This window comes from Hetaerina americana, unplaced genomic scaffold, assembly GCF_022747635.1.
Source record: "Hetaerina americana unplaced genomic scaffold, ioHetAmer1.1.p SCAF_4, whole genome shotgun sequence".
In the NCBI taxonomy this organism is placed as follows: domain Eukaryota; kingdom Metazoa; phylum Arthropoda; class Insecta; order Odonata; family Calopterygidae; genus Hetaerina; species Hetaerina americana.
Window position 1 is genome coordinate 78,510,652 of NW_027286985.1, and position 25,947 is coordinate 78,536,598.

Genomic DNA, 25,947 nt, shown 5'->3' on the forward strand with positions numbered 1-25,947 from the left:
CACTATTTCCTTCTCCTGACCCCTAGATAACAATAATCGAAAATCGGAAGGCATGGTGCAGGTATGCTGACCAATCTTATTGATTTTAATTGCTATTCAAATCCATTCATAATCCCAGAAACAGTGAAGAAATATAAGTAGCCCTATTAAAATATATATTTTGTTTTTATTTAATAATGGTTTATCATTCATAAAGATATAGTTGAAATTAAATTTCCTCCTATTAGCTGACCTCCTCGTTCCAGTTTTGGTCTAATTTTTCCTGGTGCCAATCGGTAATGTTTGAAGGAGGAAAATAACCGATATACTCAATGCTCTGTAAGCCACTGGTTTGAATCGTATGGTGTTTAGTTTCGGTAACCTAATAAATGAGCGCAAATGCATTCGAGCTTGCTAATCATTTTGCTTAGTAATGGTATTGCAAAACTGCGATTTTTCCCTCAATTCGACAAACAGTCACAAAATATGCTTTTTATATCATCCACTTTTTTCCTCTTTTATTTAAGATTCCAATTATCTATTAATATTGGCTGCTATTGAGATTTCTTTCTTTACTTGCTTAAACCTCCTCCCGCCCCTTTCAATCCCATCCATGTGGCCTTGATCCCATAGGCATGGCTGACTTAAACCCTTTTCCGCTCGCCTCAGGCTTCATTCCTGCTGTCGAAAGGTGCACAGATATGGCTGTAAAAACATCCAGACATCCGGAGAACATAAGTTGTCGGAACCCAGAGAATTTTTCATTTGTGAACCTTTTATTTAATTTTGATTTTCGCTAGTTTCTTAATCTTATACCAACTCTCTTCCCTCCCCTCCTCGTCATCCTGTCCCTCATCTTCCCAGCCGCTCCTCTCTCTCTCTCTCCTTCCCTTTTCCCCAAACATGGTTCCTTCCAAGTAAAAAGGTGAATGAAACGTCATTGTAATTACTCTGTTCCTGGAGATGGGGTAGGACATCGAAATCTGGTCCGCAGTATATTTTATTTAGTGGAAAAGTACCATTAATTAGTCATTTTGCTTTTACCTTATGGTTGTCTCTCCGTGTATTTTCGAGAAGAACCTACGTGGTATTTCTGTTTTCATGTGAGACTAGAATTAAAATGTTCCTTTTCTTAGATCGAGTAATTGAAAAACGTTCCTAGATGAAAGTTGCATTTTTAATCGGTTGATGTAACTTAATTGCTTGAATATATTGATATAATTTTCATTGGTGTATTCAGATTTTGTTGGCATAGCTAAATGATTAAATTCAACATTTTCCCACGATATTTCCCGGGTGGTACATTTGGCGAACAATTTCCTAAGATTCTAAATGAAAGATATCCCGGGATCGATTCCCGGGCAAGCCACTCTAGGCACCTGCAGCTCCACCCAAGCTATGTGATTTTTCGGGTGCCAGATCTTCCTTGGAAACCATAAGCAGTACAGGGAAAGACACTGGCCCCCCTACCCTGATGAGTGAATTTCACACGCTGTCGGACTACAAACTGGGTGAACTCTGCCGTCACCTACCAAACCGACCTTTGGGTTGATTACTGTGTTTATGGCTTATTTATATGAAAGGCGTGTGTTCTTTTCTGCTGACAACAGTTTCGCCAACGTCACAACTGGCGTCTTCAGGTTGAAGTTCTGGTCAAAATGACACAACACGCGGTGAAACCCGGTAGTATGCAGCCTTCGCGTACATGATTATTATTGGTATTAAACCTGTGTTAAGTTTCGGACGAACACGCCCTATATAACGGCATTACGATACTTTTCCCTGCCTCTCTTATAGGTATACGAACATTGAAAAAAATTAATTATGAAATAAGCGTCAAGCATCTCTCATTTGACTAGCAATGAGATTTTCCATGGTGGTCAAGCAGTCGGGGAAGAAGTAAAGAATTGCTGAATTTTTGCCGTAACTCGGAGAAAATAATCGACTTTTTGTAAAGAAAAGGCAGTGGCATGCGAGTCGAGAATTCCCCGTGAACACAATATTTCTTTTAGTTGCAAACACATTTCGTATTTTGTTCTACGCTATTGCGTGGACAGGCCGTGGAAAAAAAACTTTTACAAGAGGGATTTTTCTAATACCCTGTAATTAGAAAGATAAAGTACCTAATCAAAGTTATGGGTAAATTCCAAGTCATTGTGAGAATTTGCCCCACCACCCTGGCGCCTGCCACGATAGTTATTTTTCTCATTTATAATTGTAATGGGGAACGGTAGCATCCAGCATTATTTATTTTAAATAAGCATGTCTTCGTGTTAGCATGAGATCTTGTTTTTATTTGTGGGATGTGAGGCATATCGTTCTCGGTAAGAATGCGCTGGGGCCGCGTCTTGTTTTTATTTTCATTCCATCGTGGGCGGCTGGGTCAAATGACGTATTTACCCGAGATGTGCGTGAAGCTCCTCTTGAAGAAAGCAAGGCGGTCACAATGGAGCCAATTTACTCATTGTCGGCGAGACGCCCGAAAGTGCCCCTCACATATGACGCCCGCTATTGAAAGGGTTTCTTGTACGAGGGTACCCTGACGGAAGGTCTCGAATTTTTTAGAAAGAGAAACAAACGTTTATTTCCAATAATGGACACATAAACTTAAAGCTTGAATATTTCTTTGTTTTTCCACATAATTGCCATTTCGACGCATTCATCCAACGCTTGCTCGACGACATGTAGGCGGGCTGGTATGACGTGGGCATGCGAAAACTCTCCTAGTGCCAACAAAAATGAATAAATCGAAATGGCTATTATGTAGAAAAATAGAAAAAATTTAACCTTTACAGTGAGCAATCAATTGTGAAAATTAAAAGTTTCTTTCAAATTATAAAAATAATGGAAACCTTCCTTTTGGGATTACTCTCATTTTAATTATCCAAACTAATCTATAGACTATGGATTCCAAGTATTTGAGCTTTACTGGGTCTGCTTTCCATAAGTATGATATGTCTCAAGTGTAAGGGTGCTTCCAAGGTCTCTCCTACTCCCTTGAAGAATATTTTTGGCTTTTATAAAATTCAAAATTTATCTTGCTTCTATGCCCAACGCTACTTTTGGATAGTTAAGCATAATAAGCATAAATTAATGAAGGATGTTATGTGACCTCTAACTTAGTGCATCTAATTATACAGGATAGGGCAACATAACTTCCTCTTTTTATAAAGCAAAGCCCCTGTAATAAAGGAAGTTATGTTGCAGGACCCTGTATATGCACTTATGGCATTTCTTGTAGAGAAGTGCAATGGCAAAATGATATAATTCTTCAGGATTTACATACTACCACATGCTATTAAAATTCACTCCAATTTTTAATGATAAGTTTGCAATACAAGCATGTAAGTCCATACTTACTGTAGTCATGATTTTCCAGGAAAATAAATGAAAATTATATGTGCAACGGTTGTTTTTTAATACAAATATGTTCCACTTTTTATAAATAGAGAACATTGTCATTTTCTCTAACTTACAGTGAAACTTCATTTGGCTATGTTGGATAAATGAGGAACATAGACTTAAACTCATATCATATGCCTTTGTTTAAAATTGGAAATATATATACATATATATATATATATATATATATATATATATATATATATATATATATATATATATATATATATATATATATATATATATTCCAATTATTACCATTACCTACATTTAAACCTTCCTCCTGATGGATAATTAATTGAATTTTTCTTACGAAACTTCATTTTTGTGGAATTAGTAATTTTTGGCTTTTGCTTGTGGTTTGTTTGTGAGCATTTTACCCCTCAACATTTTGAACCAATTATGTCCTGTCCCATTGTTAATTTTTTTCTTGGAAAGTGCATAGAATTTTTCATTCTTTTATTTACATTCAATTTTTTACAGAGCTCAATGAAACTCAAAAGGAGTTTCAGGAACTGGCGAGGAAGTTTACGAGAGAGGAGATCATTCCCAAAGCAGCAGAGTATGATAAGACAATGGCATACCCTTGGGACATTGTGAAAAAGGCTTGGTCATTGGGCCTCATGAATGGTCACATTCCTACTCATTGTGGTGAGTTCATTGATACTGCAAGTATTTGATTGGTGGGTGGTTTTAAATAATTCACAGTTTGTCAGACCTCAGTAAGGGCATTGGTTGATGAAAAATGAGCGTTGGACTGCTAACACTGTGCAGCCATCTAATTGTTATTTAGCCTTTTAATGAATATCTGAAAGAAACTATTACAAATTGATAGCAAATCCCGCAGCTTGTTTTTTTCATAGAAGCTGGCAGTATCAATCAGGCATTTTTCAAGATTATTTTATTGTACTGAAAAAAATCTTGGGAGAAAGCTGCCAGTTTCATGTGTAGTGCATTTGAAGATAAATGGTGGTTACCTTAACTTTTACCTTCATAAAAAAGTAAGTGCTTTAAAATGTTTGGCCCTTTTTCAGCAGAATTAGTCTTGCTTTATTATCTTTGGGTTGTGGTCATTTGCACATGTAGTGGGAACATGTAAACTGCAGGTTTTGGATTCTAGTAAGTAGATTTCCCTTCCACATCGCTTCATTAGTGGACTGTTTCAGGTGGGATGGGATTGAGTGTATTCCATAGCTGTATGCTTGCAGAGGAACTGTCTTATGGTTGCAGTGGAATAGGAACTGGTATTGCTGGAACAGAGCTCGGTGTAAGTAGCAAAGACTCAGGTGTTGCGACTTTTAATGCATTGAGTCCCTTCCAGGTGGCATGGGGTCAGGTGTTTTCGACGGCTGTATGATTGCTGAGGAGCTGGCTTATGGTTGCACAGGAATTATGACAGCCATGGAAGCTAGTGGTCTGGGAGTGAGTAGCCACTGAATATCTTGGACATATTGCAGCTACAGATACTGCACGGGAAATTATTAGCTCATGAACTTGCCCTAAATTAGTCCCCTTAGGTATTTCCCATGTGTGTGCTCCCTTTGAAGTGTGGTTTTGGAACCTCTCATGTCTACAACCTTAACTTTAAATAAATGCATTATTTTTTAGCTAACCACATACTTTGAAAGTATAATTTCTCAAGCTGCTTAAATGCCTCAGCCTTGGGATTTGAATTTAAAGTGAAGCTTCCATGAATCTTAGCAAGTCACTGCATTCCAAGTCTTCCTGAGCACTAATTTCTCGCAAAATTTTAGATGTAGGCCATTGTTAGAATGGAAACATTCAAAATCCAGTGTGATTAGTTCTGTGTTTTCTCAACTAAGGCCTTCATCATGGGAAAAAGATTTCAATTGTAAATAAATCAAATTTAATCAATAGAAATCAGTTTTGGCCAAGGATTTTAACCTCTAGCTTTTTGGGGCAAACTTAAGTATTATTTTTTCACAATTATTATTTGATTTGCTAGAAATTTAACCTGACCCTTTCCAGTACAGTAGGCATCCTTATGTATCCTAAATTGAATTTTTCACCTGTGTGGTTAATCAAATAATGATTAATCAAAAAATACATTCAAAGTTTTATTTCAGGATTATATGTTGAATAATTATGTTGTGTTTGTCAGATTTTATAAAACAGATACACAATCATGGAAAATATAGTTTTAAAATGTTATTTATTGAAAAATTTATCAGTTCTTCAAAAGTTCATGCTATTTTGTTTTGCAACCATATTTATTCCAAAGCATAGACAGAAGTTATATAATTTTAATTATAACTAAGGGCAGAGTTTGCCCTGTTCTATTGTGCAATACTCCACCTTCTTGTCCAATTTTACTTTCTTTCAAAGTAATATGGAAGTATGTACATTTTTCTAGAAATAATTAAGCTTTGGGTCATGTTTTGAGGTTACTGGAACATGTTTAGACCATTTTCCAAATAGTGTCAGTCTGTGTGCATGTGGTAAGTTTTGGACTATGATGACTCAAAATATATTTACCTAATATGTACAGAATTTTATAACTAATATTCTAATTAGCAGCAGATGAACTGATTAGATTGTGGCCAAAAATGACCCAATGAGAGTAACGTTTTAGCATTATGTGGGAGATCTGAGAAGATTATTTATTGAAACTGAAAGCTAGTTGGCATGAATCACTCATTTTATTCCTCTAGTTAAAAAATGACAGGATTGAGTTATAAGAATGGGACGTAGAGCATTATATGGATTGATATTTCTTATTCTCTCTACTTCCGTCTTTCTTAGTCTTATTTTACACTTTATCTCACATGAAAAGCCTTTAAAATGGAGATTTTTTGTGTTTTTTGGTAAAAATAAATATGTTCACCTTGGAAAATCCATTTTCAGCAGCAAATCATTCCATTAATTAGGAACAATTCTGAATCCATGGTACACTGGAAGAAAAGAAATTGCTCAAAGCAATATATTCAAGAATAAGGCATAGAAGGAAATGCTTACGAGACTATTCTGTCATTTTTCCTTGCAGAGACAAATGAATCCTTTTATTAAAGTGAATAATGCAATGTGTTACTGTCAGTGATTAAATGCTGTACTTATCTCTGGTATTAATAAGGAAAACGATACAGAAAAAAATTGATGTCTCATACATCAGATCTTCCTCTCTCAACTTGTTTGTCCCCCCCCCCAAGTTTCATATTGATGGTTGTGAGATGCTTGAATCAAGTGCCATATGGCTATAAGTGATATGAGCATATGTGAAGCTCATCCTCCCACTTTATTGCCTAAAGGGTCTGCTTGTCAAATACTCCAAATGCCATGTCAGAATCAACCATAGACCAGGCAAGAGCAGGCTAAGAATTTTATTTGTATGCTTCTCTCTGTATTGTTATAATTGATGTTATTTGGAGGTGTTTAGAGCAGATTCTGGAACAAAAAACTTTGTGAAATATTTTAGTATGCAAAGTTTTTTTAACTTAGAAAGTTGTTGGAGGGTTTAATGCAGCTGGAAAAATTGTACTCATCATGCTAACATCCTGGCATGCTTTACACTTTATAGTGTAGCCAAAGAATTTAATTAGTTTGTTTAATTGTCGAAATGTTGTAAGTTTTCAATTTTAAAACGGCACAATTTATCTCTTTTGAGTTGTATAGTTTTATTTATCCATATTTTAGTGTGTTTTTTTAGTTTATTGAGCTTACTATGTTGAATTAAATTTCAGTGCTGATATCTATTTCTTCTTTCCCACATTAGCAAATGCCAGTCATCATTGCGGGTAACAAGGAGCAGCAGAAGAAGTACTTAGGCAGGCTAATTGAAGAACCTTTAGTAGCAGTGAGTACTTTTTATATATTCTCTGTTGTGGTGAGCAGTTTTAATCCTGATATCATGATTTCTTCTTATATTTAATTTGTAATTCTGACTCTCACAAGATGTGAGAAAAAATATATAAAAATGCATTATACTGGTTGACCTTAGTATAGTCTTGCTTTTTCACAAGTTTTTAAGTAGGAATGGATGGTGAAATGTGGAGAGGTTACTGTAGTGAAATCTCTTGGGATGTTGTTGATTCTGGCCTGAAATAATGATCATATCTGTGTCTGAAGATGATTCCCTCCAAGAGTCTAATTAATTCAAACTACCTCTCCGTTTTCAGGCATATTGTGTAACAGAACCTGGTGCTGGTTCCGATGTCGCTGGTGCAAAAACAAAAGCCGAAAAGAAAGGAGATGAGTGGATTATCAATGGACAGAAAATGTGGATTACCAATGGTGGTGTTGCAAACTGGTGAATAGAGTATTTTAATTATGGTATTTTTAAATTATCAGTAGAATATGAAATGAAAGCATTGCCTTTTTATTTTAAACTATCAGTAGCTGCCAATTTGATCTTGGATAGTTATGGAAGATGTTGTGATATAATTACCTATGTTAAGTTCTCTCTATGAAATTATCTTGTCCAGCCAATAATGGGTAGAGTAATAACATCATAAGGCCATGTGATAAATGAAATGGTTGTTAAATAGGACATTGTTACATGCACTGTTGGCATCAATACATGCTTAGTTTTTGTTGTTAGCAATGATTTATTCTAGCATTATAACACTTTAAAATATCTATTTTATTATTTCCATAATGGATTATTAGTTTACAGCAGCTCTCATAGCTGTCTCATGGCATGCCAATATCTTCATTCTTTAATAGCTACCTGAACTGATTTCTTCCTTGACTTGCTTCTCACAATTTCCCCCTGTCCTTCGTTTTTAGTTTTAATTTCCTGAGATTCTAACATTACAGCTTTGCTGTTCTTTATTGTAAATTTTAAATACATGTAAATAGTTTCCTTCTTCTTCTTGCTAATGTTTTCTGTAAACTTTTCTCATCCATTTTATAATCATCTTCCTTTGGTGGCATCATATTTTAATGCTTTAACTCCTCGTTGAAGCATTAAAATGTGATGCTGCTTCTGCTCATTTCAACTCAATATTGCATCCTTAGAGCAATAGGCTTCCTATAAAATTTTATGAATCATCTTCTGATATTTATTATTATTACTATAGGCAATATACTTGTTAAGGTATGCTTTGGATGGACACAACGTTCAAAATGGTTCAGCAATAATTTCCTTGTCTCTCATAACTAAACACTACCCAACATCCTACTTTACAATGAGCTCCTTTTTAACTCTATTTACTTCCTTCCTCCCAACATCTTCCTATTCTATTCCTGCCACTTCCTCGTTAGCCAAACATTTTCCCTTCTATCACAATCTTCAACATCTTGCCACCAATCAAAATGTTCTGCATTGATCTTTCCTGCCTTCTTTGGATTTTCCCAACAATCCTCTCTCCTCCCTTCCATGCCTTGCAATTCCTCGATCATTAAAAGCAAACTAATTATTTTGATTCTTTTTTGTTTTCTACCAATGGGAAACACATTCCAGTTGGTTCTTCAATGATAGAAGAAAAGATGAAGGTGATTCATGATCCAAAACAAGGCACATATAATTTTCTTTTTGATAACCATCACACATCATTTATTTTTTTAGCAATATTGTATATTGCATTAATTTATGTGGAAAAATTGATTTACTTAAAGAGTGATTCACTCAATGAGAAAGATTCCAGAACAAATTATGCTCGTTGTGCAAGGTTCCACAGTACTTATCTCCAGAGTTACTTATATCTTCCTCTATATTGAAAGAGAATCGTAGCTGGTGCTATGGTACTATATAATATTATTAATGGTATGGTAGATGGCCGTAGGATGGAATGGGATGATTTTTATATCTTTATTTAGTACAATCTTCCTGTCAGATTTCATCACAATCTGAAATCCAGTCGAAACAATTTAAAATACCTTGAGGACATGACACTTCCCTTATTAGTCATAATTATAATCAATAATCAAGCCACAGGGTTGTATATCAGATGAGGACAAAGGCCACCTCATATTAAGACCCTCGTTATGTGAATTTCCAACTTCAAGATAGGGAGTCAAGTTTCTATGCCTTTGCTGTGTCTCATTTCCCAGGAAGATATGGTATGCAAGATATCATCCCTGTTGGATTCAGCTGAGCATTGATTCTTAAGGCCAGTGGCCAAAATCCCTCTACCGAGTGGATTGTCACTGTTGTGTTCTTATAATGCATGTTTGATTGAAATATGTGACTTGGTTTCTTGCAGGTACTTTGTCCTGGCTCGCACAGACCCCAACCCCAAAACTCCTGCTAGCAAGGCATTCACAGGTTTTATTGTAGAGCGAGATACTCCAGGACTCACCCCAGGTCGTAAGGTAAAGCCATTAACCTTTTGATAAATGTAATTCTATTAGCCATTGGGGAAAATATTTCACCGATTTTGAAAATAAATTTGTGACCATGAACGCCTTATATGGCAACCTCACATCAAAGTGTGTACCTACAGTTGTATTTTGATGTAAATTAATGTTTTTTGTAAACAGTGTAATGATGTCTAAAAATTGACCTCCAAAGCTACTACTCGAGTGTTAAAATATGAAAAATGAATCTTGACAAACCTGGAAAATCACTGGATTAGGTTGGATCAGCTGTGAAGTACATTTTCATTCTGAGACTTAGGGAATATTTATTTTAGAGTACATATTTTAGTTTTTTGGGTTATTGAAGACCTCAAATTGACACATAGCATGATTACTACCGCATGACTTATGAAAATTGAATGGCTCAGCTTTTTAATTATGCTTCTAAGAGCACTTATTATGAATTTAAAGTTTCACTTCACCTTCACCATTCTCATCCACAAATACTCTAATTTTTGTCTATCATCCTGCTCCAATGATCATGCCTCTGCGCTATATAAAACCACACTCCATATTAAAGTTTTGATAAGCATTTTATTATATTCCTTACTTGATGTCCCTCCATTTTGCCCAAATAAAGACCTCTATCTATCTATCTATCTGTTCCCTCCTCCTAGTGAAAACTTCTTTGCCTTATGCAATTATTCTCTTTATGTCCCTACTACTCTGTCCATTTTCATCTCGAACACTTTGAAGATTGAAATTAAATTTAAAATACTTCACCTTTCCACATAAAACACTTTTATTACGACCAAGGTTTCGTTATATTAAACGAAACCTAGATCGTAATAAAAGTGTTTTATGTGGAAAGGCAAAGTATTTTAAATTTAATTTCAATATGAAGAATTTCCACCAAGTGACGCCAGAAACCGTTTCATTTACTTTGAAGATTGGTAATCTGCTTGACCTGCTATAGTATATAAACTTCTATTTTAATATAAAACTCAAATTTCCTCCTTTGCAAATACCCCAAATCCTTTGTTTTGTTTGCATTTATTCTCATCCTATTCCTAATGCTCTGACATCCCAATGTGCGCTAGCTCAAATCCTTGGCTGATTGGCAAACTAAAGGTTGATCATCAGCAAATCTATGTGATTTTATGAATACCCTACCGATTTTCATTCCTTCCTCATTTTTACCATGCTCCTTTTATGATTTCCTCCACATATATATTGAACCACATGGGCAGTAATGGATGACCCTATCTCTTATCCCTCTTCTTAGCACTACCCATCCCGACTTATTAGCACTCTCCATCCCCACTCTCACCTGAGAAGTCTGAAACATGTACAGGTTGAGGATTAGCCTCCTATCCCTATAATCTATTCCTATTTTTTGCAAAACATTCATCAGTTATTCCCAATTCTCTCTATCACATGCATTTTTGAAATCTAGAAAATAGGCAAGTACATCCTGATTGTACTCTATGTTCCTTTCTGTTATTGACATTGGTATTACGATGGCATTATGCTCACCTTTTCCTGAATCCAAACTGATTGCTCTCTAAGTAATGAATTCAATCTGCTCTCTGTTCTCATGTTGATGCTCCTTAGAACTACTTTAACTGTCTATGAAATCAAACTTATTTTTTTAGTCCTCACATATGGTAGCCATTGCCTTTTTTGGGATAAGAACTTACAGTGATCTGATGAAATCTTCCAGCCAATTTCCTCTGCCATGAATTAGTCCATAAAAACTTTTACTCCCACATTCACCTAAATCTTTATGTTGCTTTGTGAGAATATTGTCCCCATGGCCTTATTTGATTTCAATTCCCATAATGTCCTCTTTATCTCACCATTGAGTGAGCCTGGACCATAGCTATCCTCATCAATGTCCTATTCCATTTCTATGTCTAACCTGGCTGGAATAATGTATTTACCCTGCAGTTCTTCTATGTATTCCTTCCATCTTTCTTGAATCTTCTCTGTTTCAAACAATTCCTCGGTAAACTTTCCATAGCCTCAGGCTGGATCTACTACCACTAGTCTTTCAATTTGTTTGTTTTATGCCTTAGTTTATTATTGAACTCTTTGTTTCTTTCTACACAACTCTGTGTTTATATTCTACTACCTCTTTCTCTTGTGTTGTCCATTATCCATGATGCCCTTGTCCATTTCCTCTTCACTATTCCAATAATTTGTGGCCCTATGATGTTTTATTGTTTTTCTTTTTTTAACATTACAATGAAGACAATCAGAAGCAGTCATGCCCTAGGTGGAGGAAAACCCAATGAGGCAGGAATTGAACCCACAATCTCTGGTTTGGCATTTGAGGATATTACATGGTTGCCACCAGGGCTGGCAAATTAGTAAATCACTGACATTTAGGTATATACTTTGCTCAGGAGTAGTACCTAATAATTCTCAGAACATCATGTATATTCGTCTGTTATCTGATAATTTTCTATGTATAAGTTATTAAACCATATTGAATAAAGCGAGGCGAATGATTTTTACACTCTGAAATTGTTGCATTGTTGCATTGATATTGCATACTACCTTGATCAAAAAGTTCCCGGAATAACCACCGTGTGGCGCTCCCATCGTTCCGATTTGAGTTCTGTTTTTTTTGTTAAATTGGTACATCTGTTGTTGATATTCCCTTTAAATCTTAGTGTCATAACTTGACATTTGCAAAAGTTACGGTCGGTTTTCGGTATGTCCATCAGTGCTTCCTGCGATTTTTCCATTACTTCCTCTCGGCTGCTAAAACGCGTTCCCCGTAATGGTTTTTTAACTCGATTGAACAGAAAGAAGTCACAGGGAGCCAAATCAGGTGAATTCGGTGGCTGTTGGATGGTATTTGTTGCATTTTTCGTCAAAAAATTACGAATAATGATAGCACTGTGCGACGGTGCGTTATCATGGTGCAAAATCCACGAGTTTTCTGCCCACATTTCTGGTCTCTTTCGGCGAATTGCTTCACGCAAACGTCTCATAACGCCCAAATAATACTCTTTGTTTACTGTCTGGCCTTCTGGCAAAAATTCATGATGCACTACACCGTTGTAATCCATGAAAACCGTCAGCATTGCCTTCTTTTTTGACTGAAAACGACGTGGTTTTTTTGGTCTCGGCTCATTTGGTGAACGCCATTCACTTGCCTGATGTCTGGATTGCGTGTCGTACTCATAAACCCACGTCTCGTCTCCAGTAATGATCCTTTTGATGAATGTGGGATCGGATTCAGCCTCGCAAATCATGTCTTTTGCGATGTCAACACGGTCTCTTTTTTGCATGAAATTGAGGTCTTTTGGCACCAACTTTGCTGCTACATGACGGAAACCCAAATCATTAACCACAATGTCTTGGGCGGATCCATAGGCAATGTTCAAGTCCTCCGCTATTTCTCTGATGGTTAATTTGTGGTTATTGACCAACATTTCTTTTACTTTATCAATTTTTTCACCGACTTTCGATGTCGATGGTCTGCCACTGCGTTCATCATCTTCGATTGACTCATGACCACTTCTGAACCGCTCGTGCCACTGGTAAACGACCGTTTTTTTTAGAGAATCGTTGCCGAAACACTTTTCCAACATTTCCAACGTCCGTGCGCCACTAAATCCGTTTTTTACGCAAAATTTAACACAAGTTCGTTGTTGCAAATTTAAATCCATTTCTGCAATTGTAAAAAATCGCCAACACACACAGAGATAGATGTACTCTTGGCTACGTAACTTTTGCAAATGTCAAGTTATGACACTAAGATTTAAAGGGAATATCAACAACAGATGTACCAATTTAACAAAAAAAACAGAACTCAAATCGGAACGATGGGAGCGCCACACGGTGGTTATTCCGGGAACTTTTTGATCAAGGTAGTATATGTAATTTTGGCTCTTTGGCAATAAAGCTATGTGTTTCTTAGGTTAAATGGCAAGCTCCAATATTTTCATTAAATTAAGGATAACCATCTTTAAAAGTATGCCTAATTTCAAGAAAATTTTTGAGAAATTATAAAATCTATTTAGCACCAATTTTTGCTATGAAAAAATTGAAATTATCAAATTAAATTTTTTGAAGACAGTGTCAATTTGCTCTATGAAATTGTTATAAAATCTTAAATTAAATTAAGGAAACCGAATACTAAAATAACCACAAAGTAAAGAGTTCAACCATATCCTATCACTCATACATTGAGCTAACTTTCTTTTTTTTTACCATTAAACTGGTTTAAAAGAGTATAAATTGTGTTTATATTAAAGCCTGTGAACTGTTACCAATATGTTATTTTGTTTTGTACATTTCTTTCATAACAGGAAATCAATATGGGCCAGCGATGCTCTGACACCCGAGGAATAACCTTTGAAGATGTTAGAGTCCCAAAGGAAAATGTTCTGATAGGTGAAGGTGCTGGCTTCAAGATTGCCATGGGGGCTTTTGATAAGACTCGACCCCCTGTGAGTAAATCATCCGCTTATGCTTGTTTTTATGTCCAAAAGCAGGCAACTGTCTTATTACGGGAATGGTACAAGCTAAAGAAAGGTATCAGGAACAAAATGTGCACAACTCTTGATCCATGTCTTTCTGACATGTTTTGATTGGCTGAAGAATGGTGCATGATACATAGCATGATTGTAAAATATTCTATTGTATGCACTATTGTTGAAAAATTACAGGGATGTGTTTTCAAACATGAAGGTACGCCCTTACGGTGAAACTTAAATGTACACTGAATATCATAATTGTGTAGTGGATGTCATATTTTTGTGACATAGACTGGTCTTTATACAAGTAAATGCACATTTAACTTAAAATGGATATTTCTAAACTAAGAATTTCTCTAAAATCTTATATAGATGATTAGCCAATTTTTATCATACTTTTTCTCAAGTTTCATTTATAACTTTTAAGTTTATGCATTTGTATCACTCATTGCTCTTATTTAAATAATTTTTTTTACTAATTAACTTGATTAAAGCATATTTTACTCAATTATAAAAATGATTATTGTTCTATTGACCTACCTTGGTCTGGTCTACTACCTTGATCAAAAATTTCCCGGAATTTATTCAGAAAATTAAAAATACAAGTTTATTCATCTAAATCTATATTGTCCCCTTCAAAGTAATCCCCATCGACTGCAACACACTTATGCCAGCGCTTGATCCAATCCTCGAAACATTTTTTATATTCGGTTTTCGGTATGTCCATCAGTGCTTCCTGCGATTTTTCCATTACTTCCTCTCGGCTGCTAAAACGCGTTCCCCGTAATGGTTTTTTAACTCGATTGAACAGAAAGAAGTCACAGGGAGCCAAATCAGGTGAATTCGGTGGCTGTTGGATGGTATTTGTTGCATTTTTCGTCAAAAAATTACGAATAATGATAGCACTGTGCGACGGTGCGTTATCATGGTGCAAAATCCACGAGTTTTCTGCCCACATTTCTGGTCTCTTTCGGTGAATTGCTTCACGCAAACGTCTCATAACGCCCAAATAATACTCTTTGTTTACTGTCTGGCCTTCTGGCAAAAATTTATGATGCACTACACCGTTGAAATCTGTCAGCATTGCCTTCTTTTTTGACTGAAAACGACGTGGTTTTTTTGGTCTCGGCTCATTTGGTGAACGCCATTCACTTGCCTGATGTCTGGATTGCGTGTCGTACTCATAAACCCACGTCTCGTCTCCAGTAATGATCCTTTTGATGAATGTGGGATCGGATTCAGCCTCGCAAATCATGTCTTTTGCGACGTCAACACGGTCTCTTTTTTGCATGAAATTGAGGTCTTTTGGCATGCTACACGACGGAAACCCAAATCATTAACCACAATGTCTTGGGCGGATCCATAGGCAATGTTCAAGTCCTCCGCTATTTCTCTGATGGTTAATTTGTGGTTATTGACCAACATTTCTTTTACTTTATCAATTTTTTCACCGACTTTCGATGTCGATGGTCTGCCACTGCGTTCATCATCTTCGATTGACTCATGACCACTTCTGAACCGCTCGTGCCACTGGTAAACGACTGTTTTTTTTAGAGAATCGTTGCCGAAACACTTTTCCAACATTTCCAACGTCCGTGCGCCACTAAATCCGTTTTTTACGCAAAATTTAACACAAGTTCGTTGTTGCAAATTTAAATCCATTTCTGCAATTGTAAAAAATCGCCAACACACACAGAGATAGATGTACTCTTGGCTACGTAACTTTTGCAAATGTCAAGTTATGACACTAAGATTTAAAGGGAATATCAACAACAGATGTACCAATTTAACAAAAAAAACAGAACTCAAATCGGAACGATGGGAGCGCCACACGGTGGTTATTCCGGGAACTTTTTGATCAAGGTAGTATTTCCTATCAAAAATACATTTCTAAGTCCAATTTAATTACACGTTTAGATATTTGGATCTCTTCGTGTGAAATGTCTTTTTAGCCACTGTTGTACTTTAAATGAAGTATTCCCAGGATTTCAGTGGTTTTAAAAAGTGATTATTCCCATTATATCACCATAATGGGCTTGGTATTTTTGTGGCATATTCTGAATATGCTGTACAGGTGTCAAATGCCCCTACAGTCTGGCCGATAAGCATGACTTGAGTCAAGTTATTCTGAGGGAAAACAATTGGAATGTCTATTAACTAGACCCAAATTATTTTACTTTGTTCAAATAGCCATTTCCCTCATCTTTTGTTAGGCTGTATTTCACTTCTCAAATCTCACTCTTCTTCTGTCATCATCCTATCCTCATCATCTCTGTTTTTCTCCATCCTTCATCCATCCATCCCTAGGGTATGATTCGTAAGAAAAATGGTACCATGCTGTCTTCTACTATTACCAAGTGAACTTCTACCATTAAAGCAGTTTGTACCCACTTGAGAGATTCTTTTTTCATGGTAGTTGGTCCAAATTAATTAATGTGATCACTTGTGTGTACATTCTGCGTACTAACATTCCCTTTTTCCACAGGTGGGAAGGAATGTAATCAAGAATTAAAATGTGATATATTGTGTTTGTGAGTGGTTTGTGGATGCCCTCTAAAAAGGTCCTCTTACCACCTTTGAAGAACTAAGCTTTGAAAATGTTTTTGATGTTCAGAATTTCACCCATAGGAAACAATATGGATGATTGAAACAAGAAAAATGGATTGTATTTGGTATGATATGGCATTATGTTCATGCTATTAGTGGTGATAGTGGTGATTTGTACTTTCCTGCTAATGGATCACATTTTACACATTCCTCTCAATTTGACCCATGTCTTCAAAAACTGATGGTAATTGGTGAAACAGTGATGCTTGTCCTAGAGAGGTCTCGTATTATTTCAGTAATTATTTGAAAGTAAATTTTTTCTGTACGGCTATTTGTTATACTACGAGGTTATTGTACTCTTTTTGTGTCACCTTGAAAGTTTAAGGTGTGACATTGACAATTTTGCTTTGAAAAACTTTGAAGATTAGGACTAGCTTGATTTGAAACATCTGGTGAAAGAAATTGCTCATAAAATATTCTGCTAATTCGTAATGCATAAAGAAAGAATCAAAGACTTCGCATTTCCACCGGAAAGAATTTATTTTATCAACTAGTTTTGCTGCACTGTAACATCATCTGGACTGGTTATAAAAAGTATGCACTTGTATATATATTGTCAATAGGTAGGGTTGGTTGGGGAATGGTAAGCAGTGGAAGGGAGGAGGGTTAAATTATGCTTATTCTTTAAATCAAAAGCACTCCTTGAGTTTACTGATGCCTGGGAAGTAGGTGTTTCTGTAGTTACTAAATTGCCATGGTGTGAAACTTATCTTCCAATGAGACTCTTTGCTCTTTAGATTGAATTGCTTTTTAGTCTATTCTCTTCATCTTTCCTGAGAAATGAATGAAATAAAAGTAAGAATACTTGAAAATATTGGCATGGTGCTCATAATAAATTTTAAAATTTAGAAACTAGAAAATTGGAATTCAAATACATATTAATTACCTGTAGCAGCCCTGGAGAAAGATAGTTTAAGAGGCAGAGCAATGATATAATGTGGAAAACCAGTTAAATATATTAGGTATTTTGTAGTTAGCAAATAGTAAACTGCTATAGTAGTTACTGTTTTTGCATGGTATATTGCCAATTATTTCTAACAAAGTATTTTTATAGCAGTTATGGTAGGAACAGGATGTCTTCATATACTTGCATTTCAACTGAATTCATATTTTTGATTTATTTTAAAGTACCTATTCCTTCAGTAGCTTATTCCTTCAAATTCATGTAATCTTCGTCTTCTCTGATTCCTCCAAAATTCCTTCCTTCCTCATATTGTTTATTCTTCCTATTGAGTTGTGATAAGTATTCTCCATGTAGCAAGGCAGTATGGATTTTGATGGTAATAATGATGGAGTAGAGCAGATCAGCATGGATTTAGTTGCTAAAAAGCCACCAAAAAGACTGCAGCCTTACTTGGTGGTCATACATCATTTCTGGAAACTTGATCTTATGAGATTCATTAAGTGAAGCTCTTTGTTTGAAGGTGATTGGCTGATCTTATGTTGGTGTACAATGTAAGTCTAGGGGGTAGAGGTAGAGAAATTATAATCTTTCAGTTCCTCATTTACATCTTATATTACGAGGTTCAGACTGAGCAGGTTAACTTTTCTGATTTTTGGTAAAACTTAAAAGATAAACTTCCATATTAAAGGTAATGATGGTAGATGTAAAATCTGTCATAAAAATAATTTTTTTATCACAAGGGATAATCTAGACTTCAAATTCCACCCTACACCAAATCTGTGGTATTGTTACAAGATTATTTTCCATAGAGAAAGGGTGCTTCACGACTAATACTGAGTGTGGTAACATAAATTCCTTTTTTCAAATGCAGAATGCTTTCAAAAAAGGAAGTTATGTTGCTGGACCCTGTATATGTTAAATTTAGTGAAACCTGCCAAAATGACTGGCTCTTGATCTTGATGAAACAACACTTTCTTCTTAGTCAATTGCGGCTGCTTCTGCTTGATTTCTTCGCTCAAACATTGCAATAAGTTCGCATAATTTTCCCCATTGATAATTTTTCCTTTCTCAAGATAGTCAATGAAAATTATCCCACGCGCATCCAAAAAAACTGACGCCATGACCTTGCCTGCAGATGATACGGTCTTCGTCATCTTTGGAAACCCTTTTTAATCTACTGTTTTGATTGTTCTTTTGTCTTGGTGCGAAGTAATGGACCCATGTATCATCCATGGTTATGAAATGGTGAAAAATTCTGCTTTGTTGCAGTGAAACATTGCTCAACACTCAATTGAAACATCTTCACACCTTGGTTTTGCTCAAATGTGAGCAAACACGGCACCAATCTTGCTCACAGCTTTCTCGTGTCCAAATTTTCAGTTAATATGTGATGAACCACACTTTTTTAAATGCCCCTTATGTATGTCCATTAACTCGTGCACTTTCAGTTGACGATCATCCAGTATCATTTTGAGGATTTTCTTCACCATTTCTGGAGTCTTCACCGCATTTGGCTGACCAATGCGATGCTAGTATTGACAGCTCGTATGACCTCCTTTAAACTCTGCCACCCAATATTTTACTGTTGTAAATGGAGAAGCAGGCTCACTCAGAATAGAATCTAGTTCAACTTAATTATTGGTTGGGCTGAGGCCTTTCAAATAAAAGTATTTTATCTGATAATGAGGACCAATTTTCTTCAATTTCTCAAGTTCATTGAAAACATTCACTATTGATGGCTGCCAAACAAATACTAAAAAATGTGACGTCTCAAATTTGAAAATTATGCTTTATAGGTTGCATACTTTCTTATACTGATATTTTTCAAACAACTACCGCCATCTCTCGGTCAGGCCAGGTACTTATGGGCCCCACCATGTAAGTAAAGTAAGCTGTTGAAACAAAACAATTTTAATAGCTGATACTACTTTTGTAAGTGTAGGTATTTTTTGTTTTAGATAATGGAATAGCTGCTACATTTCTGGGAAGTAGCTTGGAAGGAGCTAACAACATTCCTAGCTTACCTAACCTTTCTTTAGTATATGTATTTGATATGGTTTTGAATGTTTATTTGAGAATCATATGACATTGGTAGCAATTATTCCTAATTGAATATCAACTGCATCATTTTAGTGCCTAATTTTTGCATAACTAGTGCTATCAATGCTTCCTATTTCAAGCACTACTTGTTTCACAATTGGGATGGGGCTGCATTCAATTTAATTTATATTCATTTTTCTTGTCTAATTAGGGGTGAATTCACATTTAACTAATTCAGAGGATTACGTTTACAGGAATCAAATGTTTTGAAATATTAGTGAAAGTAATATATTTTTACCTTGTGAACTGTTTTCTGTGTAGTGCCGAATATTTCAATTGATCTTAATTATCCAATGGTGACATCAATAATGCTTATGAATGCAATCTTCTTCCTTAGGTGGCATCTGGAGCAGTAGGACTGGCTCAGAGGGCAATGGATGAGGCCACGAAGTATGCTCTTGAGAGAAAAACCTTTGGTGTGCCTATTGCCAATCACCAAGTAAGATTTAGTATGCACTGCTGACATGCACATAATTTTTGATGGGGATTTGCTTCCTTTCTTGTACTTTGCAGTCAAAATTAATACTTCGTACTTGTGAATTTATTCTCATGAGAATGATAGAACTTCTCATGATTTTGTAGTCCTCATCCTGAGTTTTTATTTTGCTTACTTTTTGATTGAATGAATGTAAAAGTATGTCTGATAATAATTAGGACACTTTTATTAAATGAATGAGAAAAGAGGTTAACTGATTAAAAGATAAAGTATTTCTAAAGAGTTTGCTCTCATGTGGCCTGGGCAAAGCATAATGTGAGCATTTGAGCCATGCAGTCAAATGTATTTGTTTAAAGCAGCTTTAAAATGTTAAGGTTAAATGAAATCCAGTGGATGAGGTTGTTACATGATGTGATGTAAGATTATCAGCAATTAGGTACAACAACAGATACCAGTTTTCAAATATTATATCCAAGTGACAGCCTAGTGTGACAATCTTCTGTTGATTCCTTTTAATAAAGAGTGATAGTTAGTATTCCAAGGGGCAGTGATCTTTGTTTCACTATACTGGTGTACAGTACTTAGGATTTTAGAGGAGAAACTTACCAGTAGTAAGCATAGTTGTTTTCTATTGTCAACCATGAGACTTTTATAGCATAGTTCTTTTATATCATCTACCATGAGACTTATTATTCTCGCATTTTCTGAACATTACAGATTCCGTTATTTTTGTATCATTCATGATTCCCTCCTGTTTCTCTATTATACAAATTTAAAAACAGGTTTCATGTTATTTTACTAAATTTTCTGATGATACCCTTTAAGTTTTATTTTTCTCCTTTAATGTGTTTAGTCTCTCCAGTCCGTGTTAAACTCCTGACAGCTGTAAAATAATTTATATCTACAAATATTGAATGGAAAAATTGTGCAACTTCTTTCAATTATTTTCCTGGGGACAGTTTACTTTTAAAACATTTCATAATTGACTATCCCTTGTTGAGTAACTGTTAAAATAATGTTAAATTACTCTACCTGTTTTAACTCACATTATCAATTTTTACGAAAACATTATTTTGCAAGTATCTGCAATCCCTGGGACCAGAGCCATTGTGGTTATGTGCTGTTTTATATGCATGTGCAGGTTTCTGTGGCATTGATTAAGTGTGTCTATGAAATGCATTCTCTGGATGCTACTGGCTTTGGATGGATTCCTCTATTGTGGAGTCTTGGAGAAGTGAAGTTCTTATGTGGCTCTTGATGTATCTCTTTAGATATCCACTGAAAACAAAAGAATCATCTTATTTTAATAATAACAAAATCCTATCCAACCCTTGTAAAGATTCATATAGCGGAAAAACAAGAAAACTTGTTTTTGGTTAATTTTCAGGCAGTGTCTTTTATGTTAGCTGAAATGGCAATTGGGATTGAGGTCTCACGCCTGGCATGGATGAAGTCAGCATGGGAGGTTGACCAAGGAAGGCGCAATACTTACTATGCTTCCATTGCTAAGGCTCTTGCTGCAGACGTGGCCAACAAATCTGCTGCTGATGCTGTTCAGGTATTTTATTTTAAGATTCACCTCAGAATCGATCCATTTTGAATGCAATGTGGAAAATGATCCCAGCTCCAGGTATGATTTTGCACAAAAAGAAATGCAGTAAAAGCAATACATTTAATTCAAACTGAAATGCAGTGCAATGTTTAATACACTGCTCATGAAAGTATATTTGTATTTTTCCAATGCTCAATTTATGATTAATGTGCTATGTGTTTTGACATTAAAAACACTATCAGAAGTTTAATACAGCTTAAAGATAATTTGGGTCAAGTATTAATTGGAAAGAGAGGGCTTCTCTTTCAAGGGAGTGTCTAAGTAATCTTAAAGTGTGGCATTGGTGTTTATGGAGGAAGGTGTGGTGTTTAGAGGTTAATGTGAAAGGACGGGAATGGTTGGGGAATGTCAAATTATTCAATTAGTTTCCTTTCTTATGTTCTTGGTCAATTTTAAACTTTTCCAATGCATCGAACTACATGTCTTTCAACTTCAGGTTCAAGATTTTGGGAATAAATGTGAAACTGTGAGTTTTTCCATAGTTTCAACCAGATTCCTTGTCCGTGTTTGTTATGTGCTCTTGAGTTACTAGGCAGATAACCTGAAAGGCATGATTGTAGAACAAAAATAGAAATACATGACACACGATTTATAATTGTGAATTTGCATGTTTGCATCTTAAGATAAAGAAGAGAATCTTATGGTTTGTAAGTACTGTACTATATTTACCTATATGAAGTATGGAAGTATCTTCTGCGTCACTTTGATGATTAAATCTATCAAATAACCTTGTAGTATGAGATGCATAAAAATCAAGGAGAGATGAGATTAATTATTGCTGGTAAAATATGAGATATTATATGAGTATTGTGCATGATTGGGGTTGGCCCAATCAGCATTATATGCGTAGGGGCACAGGGGTAGAGTTTATGGTGCAAATGCTGTGGAAGAGAAGGCTAGGTGTCTTCCTCAGTTTGTCTTCATGTCATCCGTCCCTTCTTCAATTCCTTGATGGAGCATATTTTAAAGAAATAAGGAAATGTAATATGCAAGTTGGGGGTGTAGAAATTTTATCCTGCTATCATCCTTGGGAAACACTAGTAACCTTCTGTTGTTTCTGTGAATAATCACTTGAGAGATAAAATATGAAATATATTACCTGTTCAGACTAGGAGGAATAACGTATAAATCATGAAGTCCTTGTTTGTTGAGGGTGTTGTTGTTCGAAGTTTGTTTGGTGAATTTATTCTGAAAATTGAACTATTTTCCGTTGAATCAAAGTTTTTTCTTGCATCGAAGGAAATGCCATGATTAGTTCTTCTCCCCTCATTCATATCTTGAAAGAGCAATTAATCTCTTCCAGACAATCAGAAGTTGATATATAGTGTACAAAAAGCACAATAATTAGGTGATATTTGATTGAATTTTTACTCAAGAGGTCTTGATCATGATAACTAATTCATGGAAGATGGCATTCAGGAGAACAGGCAGTATATTCTACAAGTTTGAAACTAATGTTGGAAATTAGTCCTGTGTAAGTCTGTAAATTCCTCTTGGTTTTTCTAATTTTTGAAACCATTTTTGATACCCACAGATCTTTGGTGGAAATGGATTCAACAGTGACTATCCAGTGGAAAAACTGATGAGAGATGCAAAAATTTATCAGATTTATGAAGGCACTGCCCAGATTCAGCGACTTATCATCTCTCGTGAGATCATTGAACGTGCAAAGAGCATGTAAAATAAGACTGAAAGAATGTATTTTATAGATTTGAATTTTATCAATTGAATTTGGTCTCCTTTTTAACTATTCCATCCTTTTAAAAACTGTAAAATATGTGAATAGCAACATCAATGCAAAACTAGGAAGTCTCGAATGTGAGATTCCATCATGTTCCTCATAGCCTATTTTTGATTATATTTTCCAGCAATGCTATAGAAGTTTGAATTTCTGCATTAAATATAAAGTGATAAATTAGTTTTTCATCAATGCAAATACCTGTGTACCAAACCTCATAATTTGGAATGACTATCATTGGAATGATTTGATAGTTGACTTTGTTGGGTAATGGAGAGGTCATGAAGTTTACCATTTATTTTAATCAATCCTTATATACCATCTTAAGTTTTACTACCAAAAACAGAGTTTTAATTTTTTATTCTTGTTTGTGTAACTTGTGTATTTTCGTTTTGATATTGTTATCATTTGATTATGAGATAACTTCAACACTGGAAGCACATGGACCAACCCTCTTTGATTCTGTGCAGCATGTGTGCTTTGATGCTGTGCAGTCTTTGTTACGAGTCATGTCTGTATGTTAAATGAAACCACTTATTTTGACATCAAAGGATGCCCTTTTGGGTGAATGGTACCTGTTTAAATAAAAGGTTTATAAAATTGTTATTCTTTCTTGTTATTTGATTATTCAAACTATGAAGGACATGTCACCTCAGCATAGGTTACCATTGCTCATCTTATTATTAAACATTAATTTAGTCCTGGGTTCTTAATGAGGAGCTTTCCAATCAAAATATGTGGTTCATCCTCTAAAAAGAATAGAAAAATATTATTTTGGTTAGATTTTGTTTTTATTTTTCTACATAATCTCTAGATTAGCATTCCTTCAACTTTTTTAAACGATCAAAATTGTTATTCTGGAAGGTTGGACGTGAATATTTTTCTGCAGTCATTTTTTCAAGTTTGCAAGTAAAAATATCAATGAAGGTCAAGTCAGGTGAATATGGTAGATTTTTTAATATTTTTTTCATGGATAGATCTTTTGACTTGCCGGACTGATGCCCTAACCACTTGAGCTATCGAGGAAACTTAATTTATACTGAAATCTGTGCGGGGCTTTATGCAACCAAGTGCCTCAATTCTTTGACCAGGAGATTGTGTTAAGGAGCTGTTTCACCCACCAAAGGAGAAATGGGCAATGACAAGAGGAAAGGACAGTAGGGAAAGTAATGATACAACCCATCATCATGTCCCGGTCAAAGATATGTTTTTGCATTTGTGATCTGGTCGATTCCAGCCTTCCCTACCTCTCCTGTGTTGGTCTTCTATGTGTGTTCCGATCCCCTTTCCTTATATCTACTCTTCCACCTGAATGAATATTAGTATGCCATTTGGTAGGTTTTTCATGCTTGAATGTGTGTGTGTGTATATAGTAGTGTATATACTAACTAATACTGCTGAGAATTTTCAAGTGTGCCACACTGAGATGGCCATATCTTTTCATTGTTAATTTGAAGATTTTCAATGTTTCAGCTTTTTCCAGACCCCAGTTACCATAAACATGCTTCATGAACACTGTGACCATTCATTCATCTGAAAAGTCAAAATTTGGAATGCTTAAAACTAGGAGCAATTGACTAATCAATCTAATGTACATTTGCAAAAGCATCGTCAATGTTTGTCAAGACCTGTTCTAAAACTAATCTAAAAACCATTGTAACCACACTCAGAAGCAAATCCAGTATTGGCTTTGATGAAATTCCTGGTAAAGCTCTTTAGCATTGTTTTAAAGCTATAATAGAACACCTTTTATTTCTAATTAATGAGTCTTGAATGCAAGGGATATTCCTATTCCAATTAAAAGATTCAAAAGTAGTGCCCATATTCCAAACCATGGCTGTGTTAATGATTTAAACAACTACAGATCAAAAGCCATCCAAAATACATTTGCTGAAATACTTGAAAAGGCCATGTATATGCAAATTGTGTCTTCTCTCCAACAAAATTTAATAATTTCCAATTCTCAGATTGGATTTAGATCTGAAAGTTCTACTATGACTCATACTATATATCAGGCAACTGACAGTATTCTAGACTCATTAGATGCTAAACACAAAACTCTTGGGTTGTTTTTTTATTTGCCGAAGGCTTTTGAACATGTGAACCACATAAGACTTCTAATTAAACTCAATAGAATTGGAATTAGGGGCATTCATCTAAATTGGATGAAGTCCTATATCCACAATTGCACTCAACAGGTAGTGTTGCAAGTGGATGGGTTGAGACATTCATTCATCCTAAGTATGCCAAGATTCCAAAGGCATGCCACAAAGTTTAACCCTGGGGACACTACTTCCTTTTCTGGTATATGTTAATGACCTACCTAACTGCTTAAAGGATTATGAAGGAATGGTACTAGTTTTATTTGTTGATGACACTAATATAATATTATAAACACACTCATCCCAGTCTTGTGAAAAA

General features: G+C 35.4%; 1 protein-coding gene across 2 annotated transcripts in view; it reads left to right on the plus strand.

Moving 5' to 3' along the window:
* The window catches only part of Mcad (Medium-chain acyl-CoA dehydrogenase), a 40,895-nt gene extending 16,763 nt beyond the window's left edge, over positions 1-24,132 (plus strand). Inside the window, exons 3-11 of one of the 2 annotated variants that reach the window (XM_071589845.1) lie at positions 3,865-4,032; positions 4,548-4,648; positions 7,112-7,192; positions 7,515-7,645; positions 9,543-9,651; positions 13,962-14,102; positions 20,078-20,179; positions 21,564-21,734; positions 23,323-24,132. In XM_071589845.1, the coding sequence (XP_071445946.1) occupies positions 3,865-4,032; positions 4,548-4,648; positions 7,112-7,192; positions 7,515-7,645; positions 9,543-9,651; positions 13,962-14,102; positions 20,078-20,179; positions 21,564-21,734; positions 23,323-23,469 (1,151 nt within the window). In that variant the 3' untranslated portion in view covers positions 23,470-24,132. Of the gene's footprint in view, positions 1-3,864; positions 4,033-4,547; positions 4,649-4,702; positions 4,804-7,111; positions 7,193-7,514; positions 7,646-9,542; positions 9,652-13,961; positions 14,103-20,077; positions 20,180-21,563; positions 21,735-23,322 lie in introns of both variants that reach the window. The other variant, XM_071589844.1, reaches the window with a different exon arrangement.
* Positions 24,133-25,947: the final 1,815 nt, after the last annotated feature.